The sequence below is a fragment of the Curcuma longa genome, chromosome 4 (assembly GCF_044706935.1).
Source record: "Curcuma longa cultivar G26 ecotype Majalengka, Jawa Barat chromosome 4, ITB_CL_G26_1.1, whole genome shotgun sequence".
Classification (NCBI taxonomy): domain Eukaryota; kingdom Viridiplantae; phylum Streptophyta; class Magnoliopsida; order Zingiberales; family Zingiberaceae; genus Curcuma; species Curcuma longa.
This window is the reverse complement of record NC_133864.1, coordinates 6,687,848-6,706,737: the sequence shown is the minus strand read 5'-3', so window position 1 is coordinate 6,706,737 and position 18,890 is coordinate 6,687,848. Positions and strand designations below refer to the sequence as shown.

The window sequence follows — 18,890 nt, the reverse complement described above, 5'->3', positions numbered from 1 at the left end:
GATAATTTAAATAAATTGAGATGACATATTTCATCTTTTGCTGTAAGAAGAACAGAGAATCCAACTCTCATTACATATAGAGTCATCAATTTAGTCAGGATTGTTGTCCACCTTATCAAATAATTCAATTAGATTAGATTGATATTTTATCAATTTATTTTAAGATTGATCTAGATGAATTGATCATTCAAACCCACGACCTACGCAGGTTGGCCCGTTGGTGGGCTTGAGTTGGCTCACGAGTTGAGAAACTTATTTTTTTTCTTCTAAAATTTAAAATAAAAATAAAATTTTTAATGGGATTGTGAGCTTAACTCACCTAATCCGCAATTAAACTTAAAATTTTTAATATTTTCTATATATATTTTTTATTTAAACTGGTGGATTTAACTCATCTAATTCGCAATCCAAACGTAAAAATTTTAACATTATATATATTTTTTATTTTTTAGTAGGTTCGTAGATTGGTCCGCCTAATCTGTAACCTGTCTTGAGTTGGATTGGGTTGAAATTTTCTAATCCGATCAAAATGGTTGGTTAGTCCGTCCCACCCCCACCATACGATAGATTTTTTATAGATTAATATATTCCATCATAGGTTGATCCGTTTGACAACACTAATTATATGATTATCTCATCTTATTATTTAAGATCACATCATGCCTTAAAAGGGCTTCACCTCAGTGGGCATTGTGCATGTTTCTCACGTGGGCAACCCGCCAGGCCCAGTGGGCCGAGTTTGGAGGAGTCCCAGTCCAATACAATAAACTCCTATTTAATCAATCAATAAATTATATTATTAATTAGAAAAATACTTTATTAATAAATAAGTATGAACAAGTTAAAATAAATAAATTTATAAATGATTATTTCTCCCTAACAATTTGCTAAGTATTTTTTTTTTGGTTTCAAAATCCTCCTCTTCTAATTATCTAAACATAGTGTGGAGCTAACCAAGAGGTATAGATTGGGTTGCGGGGTTTGCAATCCGACCCGATTTAGGTCAAGCAAAACATGACCTATGAAAGAATTGGGCACGCGTGCAAGATCTAACATAGTCCATCGGTTAAGCTAGACGAGAGTGACTCAACCTATGGGTCTTATTAAGCATGACTCACGTGCCAAACCTAATTCAATCATAAGTCAATCAAACTTGGACCCATGACAAACATTTCCCACTAGCGGTCAAGATCTATGACAAATTGCTTCATGCCGAATTCGATGCGACACTCATTCGGAAACCTCTAACCTAACTATTTCTCTAATCCTAAAGGTAGATATGATGATCAAAACTCCTTTTTATAAAATATAGTTTCGCATTCATCATGATCTTCCAAAAGAGGAAGAAGCTAAGTTGCCATGAACCTACTTGCCCTTTTTAATTTTTTAAATTCATCTTTTTTGTTCTTCAACCCTCCAAAATCAACAAAAGAGTCTCCTACATATCCAAGAAAAGCCTTGTTTATTTGTTAATCCGATCTTAGAATTCAACAAAGCAACACAATCTTCTTCTTCTTCCTTTAAACAAGAAGAATCATGCTTCCACCTTATTGACCAATGAATGCATCTCTTTGTGAAAGCTCCATTACATTCATCTTTAGTGGAAGGCATGCACATTGCACTAATCTCTCAAGTCATCATCAGAACTAAAACAAAAATCAGAAGAAAAATAAAAAATAAAAATAAAAAACTAAAAGAAATAATAATAATAATAATAAACAGTCAAAACTGGGGAACTCATGCAATTGAAAGGGGCCTTCAAGGGCTGGCTAGTTCTGTTGTGAATGGCTTGAGCTTTGGGAGACACTTCTAGGTCTGCCTTTTAGGGTTTCTAGCTCTATCTGCTCTAGGGCCTGCACCACTTCTTTCATCGATGGTCGACTCTTGGGGTCAACCGTGAGGCACTTGAGGGTGAGTTGGGCGGCTAGGCGAGCCCCCTTGGAGGGATACTGCCCCTCGAGCCGGGGGTCCATTAGTTGGGCTAACTTTCGGCGGTCCGCTAAGTGGGGTTTCGAGTATTCTACAAAGTTGTGTTGCCCGCTTGGCCGACTCGGGTCGAATGCCCGCTGACCTGAGAGCATCTCGAGTAGCACCGCCCCGAATCCGTACACATCGCTCTTTACGTACAAATGACCTATATGAAAATCAATGAACAAAATAGCCGTAAGAGGACGGTCCTATAGAAGTATCTTCTTCGAAGTTGTGAATATACTTACCCGTGCTAACATATTCGGGCGCGGCATATCCATAGGTGCCCATGACTCGCGTGGTGACATGCGAGTCCCCTTCGCCCGGCCCGTGCTTTGCTAGTCCAAAATCCGAGAGCTTCGCAGTGTAATTCTACATTCACACGACAATCCAACGAAGCCTTTTAAGATAATCGAATCGTAAGATCTGGACACTTGGATTATAAAAAAAAAAAAACATTCACCGAGTCGAGGAGGATGTTGGAAGCCTTGAAGTCACGGTAGATGATTTGCCTCTCCGACGCGTGCAGGAACGCGAGCCCTCGGGCAGCGCCTGTGACTATCTTGAGCCTCAAGCTCCACGAAAGCGGCTCGAAGGCGGCACCTCCTGCCCCCAAAATTTGAAAGGCAAAAACACACACACACACACACACAAACCCTTTAGCACGAGTCTGAAGCACTGTACGATGCATTAACCGTGAAACTCACTTCTGAAGAGGTGGTTCTCCAGGCTTCCCTTGGCCATGTACTCGTAAACAAGAAGGTGCTCCTTCTCGTCCAAGCAGTAGCCCAAGAGCTTGACGAGGTTGGGGTGCGAAAGCCGGCCGAGGAAGTCGACTTCCGACTGCACTCAGACGTTTGTGGGTGAGGCCGACTGGTTGAGAAAGTACGAAATTTGTCAAGGAGAAGTTTTCTTTTACCTGCCACTGTTCGAGGCCCTGCATGCCCTCGGTGTTCAATTTCTTGACCGCCACCACCATGCCGAGGCCGCTCTTGGCAGGGTTCAGGGTCTTCTCCTCCACCCACCCTTTGTACACCCTCCCGAAGCCTCCCTCGCCGAGGACCGCGTCGGCCTTGAAGTTCCTCGTGGCGGCTCGCAGCTCCGAGAAGGTGAAGGCCCGGAGGTTGGGCACCTCGAGGATCCGGCCGTCGGGGAACGCCTCGTCGGCGCTCATGAAGCTGCCGTCGGACTGGCTGAAAATGCTCCCGCTGCGCGTGGAGAACCTGTCGATCGCCGGTCCGCTGCTGCTGGCCCCTGCAGTCGCAACTGAGAGAAAGAGACAGAAACACGCAGCGATCAGAAGATAAGATTTGTTCGGTTTGGATTGGATTTTGAACATGAACATGAATATGAACCTGAATTGGTTGCAGGGAAGGGCAGGCAGTTCCCCATGCCTGGTTCTGAACTGCTGCTCGCTCTGCGCTGTTGAATTTGATCTCTGCTCTTTAAGAGAAGAAGAAGAAGAAATGTGGAGAAGGGAAAGGGAAAGGGAAAGGAAAAGGGCAAGAAAAGGGAGGGAGAAAGAAAGAGCAAGGTTGACCTTTCTGTGTGTTTGGATCGCGTCAATGAGCACTAGAAATGGATTATGGGAAGGGAAGGCACTTGTTTATCATGAAGAACATGTGTCTGCTTATGTGCCATAGAATGATCACTCTGCCGTTCTGTCGCTATTCTCGTTGACCTCCTGAATCCAAAAAAGAATCATCTTCAATTTGGGCTCCCTAGCAAACATTTACAGGCACCTCTTTTGGCCTTTGGATCACTTTGCCAATAGCTTCTCTTGCTTTATATCTCAATTTAATGTTCATGGTTCCAACTGAATCGATGTCGATAGTCTAACTCAATTTCAAGTCTACTGATGCACACTCGAAGAGGGGAAATTTGGACCGGCACTATCAGACATCCCTCCTCTCCTCTGACCTGCAAGACACAGCAATCTACTTAGTTCTACAAGTTCTTATTTGGCTTTAAACTGTTGTACATAATGGTGCCCTTGTGCTAATACAATAAGGACAATCTTGTTTCTTTGTATTGAGAATAATAAGAATACAAATTTACAATGTGTTGTCAGTATGAAAAAGAGTAAACATACTATACAGAAAAATAATTGAAAAAAACATATATGTACAAGATCATCTTGTCTCAATTATCACTACGAGAATAATAACTCTCAAAGTATATATAAAAAAGAAAATAGCAATGAAGTCTCACTCTTGTGTAGCTCATGCATCCTTTAATTGCACCATATGACTAGATGCTGGCAGTCTCAAACTTCCAGACATCGAGCACTCCAGTAACATGTCCAATGTAAAGATATCCACCAAGGGAAACTTGAATGCTATCAATTTCTTCTTTGCAACTAATATGACCTCTATCAGTGAATCTGCAAAACAACGAAACAATTTCTATTAGTTTTTGCTCAATTCAATGATGTAGAATATTTTAAGAAAAAGGCTAAGTAATACACATACGATGGCAATTCATAGGTGCGAATGGAGCTGTCACTACAAGAGGATAGTAAGATGGGTGTCCCCTGAATCCCACGTAAACAAACAGGACCCTGAAAATAATAACAAAAAAAATAGATTCTTATAAATAGCTTACAAAGGTGTTTTCAAAATATAAGCATGTGGTTTTGGAAACTTATAGTCATAGTAGTATTTGTAAAATTTAATTTGAGCATAAAAATTTAAAATAAGTTTGACAATAATATCTATGTTTCACATAATTAATGTCGACAAAACTCACAATGTGTTTCTTCATCTCTCATTACCAAATAAAACTAGTTTATGAGAGATGAATTAATTTTTATGAACATTTTGCCTAAGGGATGAGGGAATTCATTGATTGCTTCTTTATAATCATGTTGTATCATTAAAAAATTTAGTTTAACAGTTTGTACAAAGATTACTTACGTGGTCTTCTTGGTGGGAATATACTATTTCTAGATTTCCACCTTTGGTAGTTGTCCAAATCTGCATCGAGAAAATTAAAAACAATGATTAGAAACATCGATCACCATATCAGTGGAGTCAAATTGAATGTTGTGTAATAGAAGGAGAAAAAAAAAACAACACGGAGAATGTAAAAGAAAACTAACTTTTATTGTGTTGTCCAAGGAACATGAAATCAAAAATTTATCATAACGTAGCAATGACAAGACTGCCGACTTATGTTCAGTGACTGTCTGTACACATTCCAAGGTAGCAAGGTTCCACACCTGAAGAAGAGAGGATAATGAAGTGTTAGAGAAACAACATTCTTCTACACTAATAAAGCTGAAAGCAGATTAAGTAAATAGAAAATGCAGTATTTATTCCCTTCAAATATGTTAGCAAATAGAACTAAAAATGAGGAGATATAAAGTCCTCCAGTATGCGTCGATAGAGGCAAGCTTAGAGACATCATTTGTTTTAACTAGAATTAAAGAACTCATTTTTGTAACTAGTATCAAGTGAAATAACAAATGCAGTAACTAACTTGACAATGATACGTGACATGATTCTTACTTTGATTGTGTGGTCCATGGAGGCAGAGTAAAGCATGTCGCCCACCATAAATGAGGTTACTGCAAGTTTATGACCAACAAGGGCAGCTGTTGGCTCAAGAGAGTTATTTTCTGAATCAATTTTCCATGCCAGTATGCTTCCATCCTGCAGCAAGAATATAGGGATGAGAATTCGGCTATCAAAAAGAAAAATGTGAAGCATAGAAAAAGCAGGATAACCAATCATGTAGAATACCTGAATGCCAGCAAATAGCAATCCGTTGGCAACAGCCAGAGAATGGACCTGCCCATTGGGTCCATCAAGACAAGTCTGAGTTCCAATTTCAGTGTTCCAGACCTGCATTGCCACAACGAACAAATTCAATATGCAATTACTCTCTGAACAGGGAAAGAAAAAGCAAAATCGAATCGAAGTATCTATTTACTGACCTTGATAGAATTTGGAACTCCTACAAATATCCAGGGTCCTTCACTTATCACAGAACCCACACCCCCTCCCATTTTGAAGCTAGCAAGGAGCTGGATCAGGTGAATGTAAAGGGGAATTTAGCATCAGAGATACATTAATGCAAGGTTTTGCAAGGGAGAAAAAAGAGATCTTTTTATGTTAACATGTGATGCTGTATATACCTGACCAGTATGGCAATCCCAAATCCTTAACCTTTCGTCCTTTCCTCCGGAGAACAGCATGTCTGAGTCATCTGGAAGTGTGACTCCTGAGACGGCCCTGCATATAACAATGATGTCAAACACACAATTAATAATGTGCGAGAAACTCGGAAATCGTAACCTAACATTCGTTTTCTTATTTGAAAAACAAAAACAGAAATAGAGGAAAGTAAACTCACGTTTTTGTGCCCTCGGAGAGAGGCGAGATGGGAGAATACTCCTCCGCAAGTAGAGTTCCCAGCGAAGAACTGGCCGCGAATCTTGTCGTCGTTGGTCTTTTCGACGGGTGGGCTGGCGTCCCGGGGCTTCTTCAACTCGGCAGGAGAGTCGGAGGTGTTAGGGTTGGTCCACACCAGACTCTGATTCGTGATTGTGGCAGCCACAGGGGGTGGTGCTTCGGCGGCATTGTCATTCGTCTTTGCGACAGGTGGTCTGGCATCGCGGCGCCTCCGCAACTCGGCGTGAGGATCGGAGGTGTTAGGGTTTGTCCAGTCCAGCCGCCTCTTCTTGAATGTGGCAGCCACAGGAGGTGGTGCGTCGGCGGCATTGTCGTTCTTCTTTGCAACGACGGGTGGGCTGGCGTCGCGGCGCTTCCCCGACACGGAAGGAGGGCCAGAGGTGTTAAAGTTGGTCGGCGCCGGCCGCCTCTTGGTGATTTCGGCAGCCACAGGGGATGGTGCGTCGGCCAACTCGCCGTGCAGAAAGCGGCACGGGTAGCGATTGCACCGCCCCGCCCGCCAGTAGCAGCATACTCGGAGATGGGGAGGCGCCGTGGCGCGGGAAGAGGAGGTCGGCCTCTGGTAGACCCGCTTGATTCCTCGGCGAACGAAGGCGATCTTCTCCGTCTCTGGAATCGCACTCGAAGGGGAAGCAAGAAGAAGACTGAAAGGGAAGAGTGAAAATGACTTCAGAAAGGGTTTGTCGGAGCTTATATAGTTGGCTTGGGCGACAAGCAATCCGAACAACTCTGGAATTGGAATTGGAATCGGAATCAATTTATTAACTCAAAATTGTCAGGCCCATTAGCAGGTCCATTAAACCGGTCCAATTACCAAGCCCATTACCACATTCAAATTATAATTAATCTGTCACAATGCCTTAATTACAATATATTATTGAGTACTGACATAATCACTTATTATTAATGATAAATTAATATAAATTAAATCACTTAATACGAAATTTCTAAATTACTAACTGAAGTCGGCCTCAACCATGATTAACCTAACAGGAGAGGATATTTAAAATGTGTAGATTACATTTTTATTTTATCACAATGAACACCACCATCACCCTCACCAACAAATTGATTTGTTCTATTTCTTAAATAGTAGGAGTAGGAAGACACAGCCCTTCAAAAAAAAAAAATTCATAGTTGAGTTAATTACGATAAAACAGACTTATTGAAATGGATAAGAATTAAATCTTAATGAAGTCAAGACAATATCATCTTTCATCATGACCAATTACAGCTTCTCAATTTACCTCCCGGGACATAATTGAATTGATTACAATGAAACAGACTTACTGAAGTGGATAAAGATCGAATCTCAACGAAACCAAGACAATGTTCTCCGTTGTGACTAACTGCAACTTCTTAATTTATCTTATCATAGATGATCGTGAGACCAACCGTGTGAGATCGCTGGAGTTGCGGATTCCACTTTTTACTAAAATTAATAAGAAATATTAACCCTCACTTCTTTAGTAAAAAGTGAAATTACCATTCCCAACGACCTCACACGATCGATCTCACGATCATCTATAAAGTGACAAATCAAAAAACTACAACTAACCACGACAAAAAAAAATATTACCTTAGTTTCATCTAGATTCAACTTCCATTTCAACAATTATATTTCAACACAACCAACATAACTATGTCCCAGAACAGAAATATTAACCCTCACGGATTATAAAAAAAAATACCATAGACAGAAGAGGAGTCACCTCCTAATGGATGCGAAAGTCCGTCAGATTGTCTCAATCTCACTCACTTACGGATGCTATTAATCTCGCTCCCTTAAGGATACTATTGTTGTTGATGCTATTGTTGCGTTGCTAAGGATGAAATCCTTATAATTTATCTCCCTCTCAAAAAGTAGGAGGCTACTTGGAGGGACCGCCAAAGCGACATATTCACCTTTTACCACCGATTAATAAAAAATACTACCAAAATTTCATACATTTCACCAGTGTATAAAAAATACTACCAAAATTTCATACATAGGATAAGTACATGTGCTACTGGATTCATCATCTTTACGTGCAATAACAAAAATAAGAGGGGCAAATTCTCCTTGAAGCTTTTCAAAGAACACATCTTTATTCAGTAAAAATAATGAACAACAAACAGCGGAGAAAAAATATATTATATATATTCATCTCGACTAATAGACTATAGAATTTTATAAAGGAAATGAATGAATTAGTCAGTGGTGACGTTAACTATGCATGGGGCAAAGGCTCAGCACTAGAACTCCAAACACTCGCCTGTACAATTCGCACAACATTATCATGTTAATGCACAATCTTGTGGCCTCGTCCAACCTGAAAAAAACAAAAAAAGAGAGAGTGCTATCCTTAGTACAATCATATCATGGTGCATGATCAAAAGAGCAATTGTCATATTGTTACCCATTGTGACTGTTCATTTTTATCATTTTACAATAATAATAATAATTCCATTGGGAGATTCACTTTCTTATTGATTTCTCACTAAACAAAAATAGATTGCATAAACAATATTGTTAATAAATTACAGTATACCCTTCTTCAATTAAAGAACAAGGTGTGAATATTTTCTTGAATATATATATTTTTTACTTTAGATTGGTAAGAACAAGTGAACAATTTTATTGACACTGTTCACTTCTTCATATATCATGATATAGAGAAGTATAATGGATATGCATACTAAAGGTGATGAGGTTTCACTTTGATAATGATCAAAATGTTAAACCAAACTTGATGACTTTTTAAAAAAAAAAGGACATTCTTTTTGAAATTTACCCTTTGGCTAAGATTCAAATCTTCCGAATATAAGTCCAAGAGTTTTACCACTTAAGCAGCTCATCTTGAAAACTGGCATCGACATGAACATAGCTGCTGCACTCTTGGCCCCCCAGCTACTACTACTGTTAGTATATTTTACACTGTTATGAGACGAGACACCCCTGCAAAGGAACCAAAGTTAACATTACCGAAGAACTAAAACTAAGATGAAAAATTCCAGGTGAATTAACCTCTCACTGAATGGTTAGCAGAAGATTTTGTTAGAAAATGGACAACTTGATTGATTCCTTTAGACAAAGGATGTCAGTCTACCTCATTGACGATAAACTAGAAAACCTGGAAAATGCACATACAAATATCAAATGCGAGGAAGTTGACAGAACATGAGAAAGATAACTCCAAGTAGTAAGCTCATCTCGAGCCAGTAATTGGATTCATATATAAACGAGAGAACATGGACTTACCATATTTGTTGTAACTGATGTGATGGGGCTTCAAGCATTTGAAAGAGGTTATTGACCTCAGCACTTGGTGACTTTATCAAGCATTTCATGCATCTGTACCAGTTCCAGTCATGTTCACAGACGTCTCTTTAAGGTTTATGGTGGAACCTTGACAGAGCAAATCAATATGAAAATCAGGGCCCATTATACAATCAGCTCCTGCAAATTCCACTTCTTTTACAGGGAGACCGACGAGGGATATAACCCATACTCATCTCTTATGCATTTTGGTTGATTGCCTAATCTCTTGTCAGTATATAAAAACAACAAAGCCTGCAACATCCAATGTACAAAAAATTGCAAGCCAGCTTCTCTAGTTCTCTTTACATATTCAAAGCTGGAAAGTATCCAGTCTCTTCAAGGAAAACATTATTCGACTTGCAGCAGGAAATTAGTTTTCACCCTAGGATGTCCGCCAATGAAGAGACTGCAACAGCAGAAGTTATCTACAGGTCTATTCACAGACAAGTTCTCAACTAACTGCAAGCTTCTAACGACCAATAGACTCCAGTGAAACTCTTACAAGTCGAAGCAACCCTTCCACATCATGAAAGTTGAAATCAAGAGCCTTTTTCACTGAAGACAGGCTATCTGGCCTGTCCTGGTCAAGATTGGCACAAGCAGCTGCAATCGAAATTTGTATTTTCCTAGTGGCTTCAAATGCACAGTTTAGGTCGTTTGTCTGCAATAAAGCACATTGGAACCATATTTATACATACAAAAAGGAAACTACAAATCAAACCTGATTTTTCTAACAAAACCATGGAACACTTCAGACACTATAAGGACAATAATCTAGTCAGTTTTCAATTGTTAATTTCTTTCAGTAACAGAATAAGAAAGTTGGCGTATATATATACAGATCACAGTATGAGAAAGCAATTGTAATCTATTAACTTACATAATGAAGCAAACGCATAACTTGAAGATGATGGCGTGCAGCTAAAATATGGTTGCCAGCAACTTGTGGAGAACTTACACCTTTCACTGAAACATTCTTACCCAATAACACCTGATTGTTTAAATTATCAACATCCGACGCAGAAGAAGATGGTGATTCACCTAAAATCCAAAGACAAACAAATATCAAAAACCAGTACAAGGTATGCTAGCTGGCATGAAAAAAAGGAGGACTAAATTAGCGAAAAAAAATTATAGGAAATATGAATACTAATATGGAAGGTAATCCTCAAAGTTAATTCACTTTTTACCAAGGAAATTATACTTTCAATTAAAAATGTACTTAATTATTAAGTCATGATTAAGTAAAGGAAATCATTATAGCTATGGCAAAACATCAGATACAATTCACTACCAGACGTCAATGAATAAAGTAAGCTACTAAGGAATTGGTAACTGGTTATTTAAACATGCACCCAGAAGGAAAAAAACAAATAAATGTTAACCAGTAAAATAGACATCTAAAACAAGTGTACTAATATTGTTAATATACCAAAAAAAAAAGTTATAATCACATGGAGCACGAACTGAGGGGAACTTAAGAGTAAAAGGGAAACATCAGTGAAACTACCCTAACATGGCTTCAGTGATCGAATAAGCAAGTATGATCTCTATAAAAGCCTTACAGGGGAAAAATACTAAAGGCAATCAAACACATTAGCCTTCAAAGATAATTGGAACCTCAAATGCATGACTATTGAAAATGCCACACTTCCAAACCTGGAGGAAGAAACTGAAAAGCAGCTAGCAGCTCATGCCGGTCTCTACTTGCATTAGGATTTTTACAGTATGCAGCCTTCAGATAAGCCACTTCGATGCACTTGTATGCTAGAGCAGCTGAAGCCATGTCCTTAATTCTCTCACATTCACGGGCTACAAATCTGCCAAGATGAAGTATAACATTATCGCACAAATTTTTGACTTGATAGATTTATATCCCTAACACAGATATAGAAGTAGTACAGTAGTATTGCATAGTTGTCTTTGTTATAACCTATATTTAATTATTTATTCTTGGTTGCTAAATTTTGTACAACATTGCTATTTTAATCATATATAAAAGATGACAAACATATAATTTAGACCAACCATTTTAACAGCATTAAACACCTGAGAAGTGGGTAGATTTCATTATTTGAAGCTTACTATATCAATCTAGTTAACCATATTCAAAATTGTTTTAGCACAACCCTATCACATCATGGATAAGAAGTTACCCTATAATTAACACGTTATTGGTGATTAATAAATAGCCCAAGCCACACAAAGAATCAAATAATTTGGTTCAGCTGAACCAAGATTCAAAATCTCAAAATATATTGTAGATTCAGTCATTAACCAAAATGATTCAGATTCAATATTGTATCATGTCGTGCTGGCACAAAAAATCAAACAATTTGGTTCAGCTGAACCAAGATTCAAAATCTCAAAATATATTGTAGGTTCGGTCTTTAACCAAAACGATTCAGATTCAATATCGTATCATGTTGTGCTGGCGCCTACGCACGTGTGCACACACACACACACACACACACACACACACACATATATATATATACAATAAAACATATATATATATATAATAAAACATATATATATATATATATATATATATATATATATATGTGTATGTATGTATGTATGTATATGTATATTCTTCATTATTTCTGTCATATTCCAAAATCAGATCCCTCAACAGTCAGTTATGATATAATAATCAACCGTCCTCAATGTGTATTACGACAACATAAAAAATAAAAGATATCATGAGTTCCTGACTTTGGAATCGGGCACATAATTTTATCCAGCCATTTAACTGTATACAAGGACTTGGTGTATACTTGAAGCCTTGGAGGATACTAACTTTAATATTGCATTTAGCATTATCACCAATTAATGTTCATGTAATTCTTAACTTACTCGCAGAGTTTTGCCGTTTCAAAGTACATTTGTGCTGCTTCTGCTAATTTAGCACTATCAAAAGTGGCAGGTTCCATAAGAGAGGCAATATGTAGAAATTTCAAGGCAGCCTGAAAGAACAGGTCAGTGCTTTCAAGGTCTCGTCCTTCAATCTACAAGAAAATCATTTATAAGAAGCAAACAAATTTTTTAATCACATTGGATTAGCGGTGTGATCAGAGTGATGCGTGAAAGTACATTTACCTTTAGGCGATTGGCTGTGTGTTTAAGATCTCTTGCTTCTTTAATAAGAACAGTATGGTTTTCCTTTCTTATTGGACTGGATGTGTCAGGACCATTAGAAATGGCATGTCTCGTATCAGTATGGTGTGATCCACTATGATTATCTGGATGCTTTTGTTGTCTTACCACTTTCAAAGCATCAGTAGTTACTGCATCAACCATCTCACCATCAGATCTATGCTGCTTGAGAGGTGTAGAGACAACACAGCGAGCTTGAGTTTCTTGTCTATCTCCAGAAGCTAGTTTGAACAGTGACTTCTCTTGTCCAGGCAGTAGATCTGGGATACGAGTCTTATGTGAACCATTTTGGTGCACTGTTTTCTCATCTTCTAAAGGTGCCACTTGAATTTCGGGTTTCGAACTTCTAGCTCCAGTAACTAAATTTTTTGAATCTACATTTCTTTGTTGATTGGGATGCACAGAATTACCATTCGTGTCCATATGATCCTGCAAAGCAAATGACAAACTATTATCTGCTTTACTTGTCGCCCATCTTGAACTGTGTTCCTTCTTCAGCAAGCAATCCTTCACATACTTGTCATGGATGCCATCTTTTCCATTCCTACACGAATCAGTAGTAGTCGCAAGTCTGTAGCTTCTCAGATTATTTGCAGAGTTCAAATCTTTGTTATCAGAAAGAGAACCAGAAGCCTTAAGCCTACTTTTGTCTGAATCAGACTTAGAACCTCGATGTTTCTCTTTAATTCCTGAAGCGCTCTTACCAGACATCCGCTGTAAGGGGTCACCCATTTGGTGATGCCTACTGGCTTTCTTTATGTCCTGATAATCATCCTTGTATGGATTATCTCCATTCTCAATGGGAAAAATCTTATCATGGGCACTCTGTTTCACAAGCAGTTTCTCATCATATTTGCCAACAGTTGACTGGGTTCTTCCCTTCTCCAAATAACCAATGGTTCCTCCTAAAGAATCTAGAATAGCAGAATTTGTTGCCTTATGATCTTCAATAGATTGTTTCTGAAACGAAAAGCACGTATCCTTCTTGCGCTTTGCTGCAGGTCTATTTCCCCCATGAACTTCAACACCTGAACATCTTTTGGGGCTTCCCAACACAGAGTAATCAGTGTTAGTAGCATGTTTTTTATCAGAATTCTTTTTGCATGATTCCTTTTCCATTATTGATATCCTCAAAGGTGATGATGAAACCGACTCAACAGGAGATCCCTTTGGTTCTGGAATATTGGATCTACTTTTCTGGGAACCAGAAACCTTTGAAGAACTTGAATTAGCAGCTAAACTAGGTTGCACAGAGTTAGTACCCCTCCTCTTTGAGGAATCCCTCTTTAAGGAATCAAAGTTCAGATCCCTTGAGAATGCTGCATTCTCCTGGCTCTGATTTGAGGGGTGCTCTTTCTCAACCAAATTGATGGCTTCCTCATCCATTTGATCGGGTATGTAATCTCCATTGGCAACCAAGACCATTCTAGATATTGTTTGCTTTTTATCCTTCCTGTTATTGAGGTTACTGATCTTGGATATCTTTCCTTCGGACACTGATAAATCAGCCTTTTTTTCCTGAAGACACGCCAATTGACTAAAGTTTTCTTTGATATTAACCCCGTTTTCCTCATTTTGGTTAGTCACAAGTGCTTTCCGGTTGCACTGACTTTCTTGGTGCAAACGTTTCTTCTTTGTGATAAGGGACTTCTTTACATCTGAAGTACTGAGGTGCTCCTTGATCTGTCCATTATTAAAAAACTGAACATCATCCCTTACTATGTTAGATGGGGTTGGATTGTCCTGCATATCATATTCTAAGCTCTGCAAGCGTTCTTTCTTGTGCTTCTTTGGCGATCTAAGATCATCTTGATCAACAATTCTCTTGCTTTTTGATTTCGAATGTTTCTCATTTTTTTCACTATGATTACCTGAAAAGAACAAAGATACAAGGAAATATTGTCTTGTTCACATGGCTAAAAAAGATTGACAAGCAAAAGCAATACCTCCACTTGAATAGAATCCATGATTTTTATGCTTGCCCTTTTGCTTTGGCTTGTGCTTTTCTGTTCTGAAATCAGTTGATCTTCCTAGAGTACTAATTGTACCTTTATATGATGAATTAACTTCAGCAGGCAGATTTTGATTAATAGCATTAACTGAGACTTGGTCATCCTTTTTTACAGCATTTGGAAACTCTGTAGAGGTTGATTGATTTAGTACCAAAGCATCTTTTTGAGAACTTTTCTTCTTCATAGTAGTAGGCACTCCAAGATGAATTCCACTAGCCAAAGATGTGCTTCCAGCAGGAGGGTCAAAACCATCTAGGCTAGCAACATTTTCTGAAACAGGGGCAACATACAATGCGTGCAGAGCATTTGTTGTGTCGTCTTCACTGAAATGACAACTATTCATCCCCGGCCTACACAAATATATCAATATGTTAGACCATAAAGAAAAGGTAATATGTAAAGAATCATAAGCAAAGAACCAGTCCAGTTTGTTGATGAAGAGGCACTCACAACCAATTCAGTAAATTACATTGCCATTTGGATGGCAGATCACCAGGATTTGTCCCATATGGTAAGAGGCGCCATTTTTGACAAATGTCACATTGTACCCAATTCTCTTCAATAACAATGGAGGCTTGAGCAGCAACGGGTGCATCTGCAGCAGGGGCATTGCATGTCAATGGTACAGCTACTGGTTCACTAACAGATGTACCTGAAGCTAGAGTGTCCCCCATCTTTTTACCACCAGACCTTTCCTTGAATGGCTGAAAAGGCATAATGGATTCTTCATGCTTGTGTTTCATGGCCTTACTCTTAACCTTTAAATTATTTGATGAACCAACTCTAGTCTCTTCGGCTTTGATATCCCAGTTGTTATTTCCATAAGATTCCTTAGCAGCAGACCCACTAGGACATTTAAGTGGTTTTTGAGCTTTAGACTTCTCCTCATGATCACCTTTTCCATGAAAAATTTTCTTTTTTTCATTTAGTGCTGCAGATGAGCTTCCACTTACACTGTCCTTCACGACCTCTCCAAAATCAGATTGACTTGAGATTACTTTCCTTTTCTTCTCAGGTACTTGGTCCTTTGCTTCAGCTACTTGCTCATTCCTCCTCTTCTCTCCACTTGAGTCAGTGTTTGAAATCTCAGAACCTTTATCAACCTTGACTCTCCCTTCTCTCTGGAGATCAGGTTTCCCGTTCTTTTGGTTATTTGTATTTTGATCCTCAAATGTTCTCTCTATCATGCTTGTTTTTTCACTTGATTTCCTTTTTGACTGACTGCTTCTGTTTACTGAATAGCCAACCACATTATTTATTGTGCTATCAACTAAATCAAACTGCTTTTCTTTTGTAGGACCAGTAATGGGATTGTCCTTTGATAAATCCTTTCTGATTTCCATTGGGTGATCCAGGGGTTTACATTCAGTGTGTACAGTGTTTTCACCTATTTGTCCATCTTCTTTTATAGTATTTTTTGAATTGGAAGAAACCCTAGTAAAAGAAGTAGAGGCAAGCACTTGTGCTGGTTGAGCTTCTATGTCAATTCCCCTATTCAAGATTACTGCACCTTTGTCTTCGGAAGACTTTGCTCCCCTTGGCCTCCCATTCTGCTGACTCAACTTAGTTGGCTTCTCGAGCAGACCATTTGATTCTCTTGAATGTATAGAAAAATCAATAAAGCCAGAAGCAGTTTCAGACCTTTCCTTGGACAGGTTCCCTTGTTTGTATGGTTTGTTCAAAGAGAGATCTTTTTCAATTGAGTGAAATAAACAATCTTGGAGTGGTGAAAGAAAATGGACATCAGGAATAGGAAAACATGTCATAACCTGCTCAAGAAGATTGATTTGGATTATAAAAAATACAAAAGAAATCCTGCCCAATATGACAAGAGATAAAAGCAAATTTACCTGGATAATAGTCCTGGGAGATTCATCGGATGCATTATCCAATTCAGGAAAAATTCCATTGCTTCCATCAGGACTTTCATCAGAAGATGGTGATGGAGAAATATCTAGGCCTAGTCCACTGTAAATAGCAGCATTATTTCTAGCCAAGCTGTTGTCAGTACCCACTTTAATGCGAAGCTTCAGCGTTTTGTGGTCAGAACCATTGGTTGTCTTACTAAACAATGTCTGCAGTGAACTAGGGTCCTGCGTGTTTGGTTTATTAATAGCGATATCCCATTTGCATGAATTGTCCACTAATGGTACTGCTGCATTATTACTTTTAGGAAAAGATGAACTCAACGTAACTGAAGTGTTCTGGTTTGTGACCTGCAAGTATGAGCTGGTGAACTCAATCCTGCTTACTAACTAACAAACATCATCTAGCATTTAGCAGTAATTCTGTGAATAAACTTTTTCTATTTGAATCAGCAGAAAAATGTGTTTCCACATAATAAATGAAGGGAAAAAAATGATGCCGAATAACCAGAGTTTTGTTGCAGAACATTACTTGAAACAGATTTTAATAGAAACTTAGAATGTAACATAAAACCAATTGCATACCTCAACTGACATGTTTGAGGGAGATTTTACGACATTTTGATTTGCTACTTTATTTGGACTTCTAGGATGACATAAAATGGAAGGAGAACGCTGATAGGTAGGTAAGAATGAACCATATCCTCCAAACTTTGCACCTGTAAATTGGATGCATCTTTATGAGCTGAGGAATCCATACAACTTGGATGCTCAATGAGTTCCTGGGACAACTTTTCTGCCTTACCCAAGTTTTCTGCAGAGACCCCAGCTTCAAAGTCTTTCTGAAAATGTCCCAAGACATCCTGTATTTTGTCATCCTAAAAGAAACAATTAAAAGAAAATAATATCACATAGCTGGTGATGATCACCAAAATTATGAAAAAAGTATCAATATGATCTAGAATTTGTTTAGCAGTTTGCAAGGAGATGTAATCCAAATTGCATCATATTAAAGATAAATTCCCTAGTCTTGGGCACTACAATTGTCATGCATTTAGATGCAGTATAATTTTTATGGCTTAAAGAATTTTTTTTTATCTAATTCTCTGATGCCACAATGCTGGCAAACGGAGCTTCGCTCAAGAACAAGGAAAATCCAAGACAAAAGGGATCTTTTTTAATTTGATTTATCAGATGAGCCTTTTTTTTCTTTTAACAAAAAAAAACTCAACCATACCTACTTCCACTCGTTCTAAAACGTGAACTTTAAGATCAAAACTCATTAATTAACCCAGCAGCCAGTAATGCAACTGTACGACCTAACAAAAAATTGACGACATCAGATTACCTGTTTCCGCAAAGCTCCAACATGAGATGAATATTTCGATCGTACAATACAGAATTTTCAAGAGTTCTACAACAAAGAAAAGAATGCAAACAAAGAAGTGGGAAACCAACTGAAAGGACTTACGATGTAGGAGAGAGCATCGGGATCGATGCAGCGGTCTTCCTCCTGACTGGAGTACGCCTCGCCTTCCTCAAGCTCGATTTCCTCCTCCATGCTTCCTAGCCCCCTTCTGGCATCCTCCCTCCTCGCCGCCGACAGCATCCAATCACACAACCCTCACCCCCTCCTCACTTCTCCCCTCCCTCCCTCCCTCCCCACCTCACTTGAAAATCCAAAAAAAAACAAAATATCTCGAATCCCCTTCCTCCGGCGGTCGAAACCCTAGACTCCCTCACCGGAGGACGGCGGCTGCCGAGTCCCGCGGCGATCGGCGCCGGCGCAACACGTGGGGTGGTCGATCCCCGAGATCGAGATCGAGACTTCTCCAGACGAGATCGGGAACGGCGATCGCCACGAGCGCCCTCGCGCTGGTTCCTTTCGATGTCGTTCGCTAGTTGGGTGTTCTTCGAGAATGAGAGAGAGAGAAAGAAAGCGAGAGGAAGACGGGGAACGAAAAGATAATAAATAAAAATAATTTTTCTCCCTTTTCTTTTCTTCTTTTATGCTAAAAATTGTAATAAAAAATATTTTAAACAACATTTTATCTAATTTTTTTATTTCCCCTCAAATTTAATATTATATTTTACTTTCTATAATTCATAAAAATAAAAATAAAATCCTCTCTTCTCCTATCAATTTCCATTTATTCATATTAATAAAACC

At 38.8% G+C, this 18,890-nt stretch overlaps 3 protein-coding genes across 4 annotated transcripts; all 3 read right to left on the bottom strand.

Moving 5' to 3' along the window:
• Positions 1-1,480: 1,480 nt before the first annotated feature.
• Positions 1,481-3,492, bottom strand: LOC141826572 (putative serine/threonine-protein kinase PIX13). The gene is made up of 6 exons (XM_074713831.1): positions 3,324-3,492; positions 2,888-3,234; positions 2,676-2,811; positions 2,432-2,574; positions 2,217-2,340; positions 1,481-2,134 (listed from the first exon to the last, which is right to left on the bottom strand). The coding sequence occupies exons 1-6, from the start codon at positions 3,358-3,360 to the stop codon at positions 1,770-1,772; spliced, it is 1,152 nt and encodes a 383-aa protein (XP_074569932.1). The 5' UTR covers positions 3,361-3,492; the 3' UTR covers positions 1,481-1,769.
• Positions 3,493-4,218: 726 nt separating this feature from the next.
• On the bottom strand, positions 4,219-9,477 carry LOC141827001 (zinc finger CCCH domain-containing protein 48-like). Its single transcript, XM_074714296.1, has 11 exons — positions 9,473-9,477; positions 9,206-9,321; positions 6,325-7,112; positions 6,107-6,202; positions 5,906-5,995; positions 5,712-5,813; positions 5,478-5,621; positions 5,069-5,188; positions 4,884-4,943; positions 4,440-4,528; positions 4,219-4,351 (listed from the first exon to the last, which is right to left on the bottom strand). The coding sequence occupies exons 1-11, from the start codon at positions 9,475-9,477 to the stop codon at positions 4,219-4,221; spliced, it is 1,743 nt and encodes a 580-aa protein (XP_074570397.1).
• Positions 8,342-18,329, bottom strand: LOC141827643 (cysteine-tryptophan domain-containing zinc finger protein 7-like). 2 transcript variants are annotated; one of them, XM_074714935.1, is made up of 14 exons: positions 18,192-18,329; positions 17,526-17,598; positions 17,306-17,439; positions 16,706-17,071; positions 15,306-16,624; positions 14,790-15,205; positions 12,787-14,714; positions 12,544-12,695; positions 11,344-11,504; positions 10,565-10,725; positions 9,625-10,345; positions 9,391-9,496; positions 9,158-9,321; positions 8,342-8,695 (listed from the first exon to the last, which is right to left on the bottom strand). In XM_074714935.1, the coding sequence occupies exons 1-11, from the start codon at positions 18,327-18,329 to the stop codon at positions 10,154-10,156; spliced, it is 5,040 nt and encodes a 1,679-aa protein (XP_074571036.1). In that variant the 3' UTR covers positions 8,342-8,695; positions 9,158-9,321; positions 9,391-9,496; positions 9,625-10,153. The 2 variants fall into 2 exon arrangements, with proteins under 2 accessions (XP_074571036.1, XP_074571034.1); XM_074714933.1 differs by having other exon boundaries at positions 9,206-9,321.
• Between the last annotated feature and the right edge of the window lie 561 nt (positions 18,330-18,890).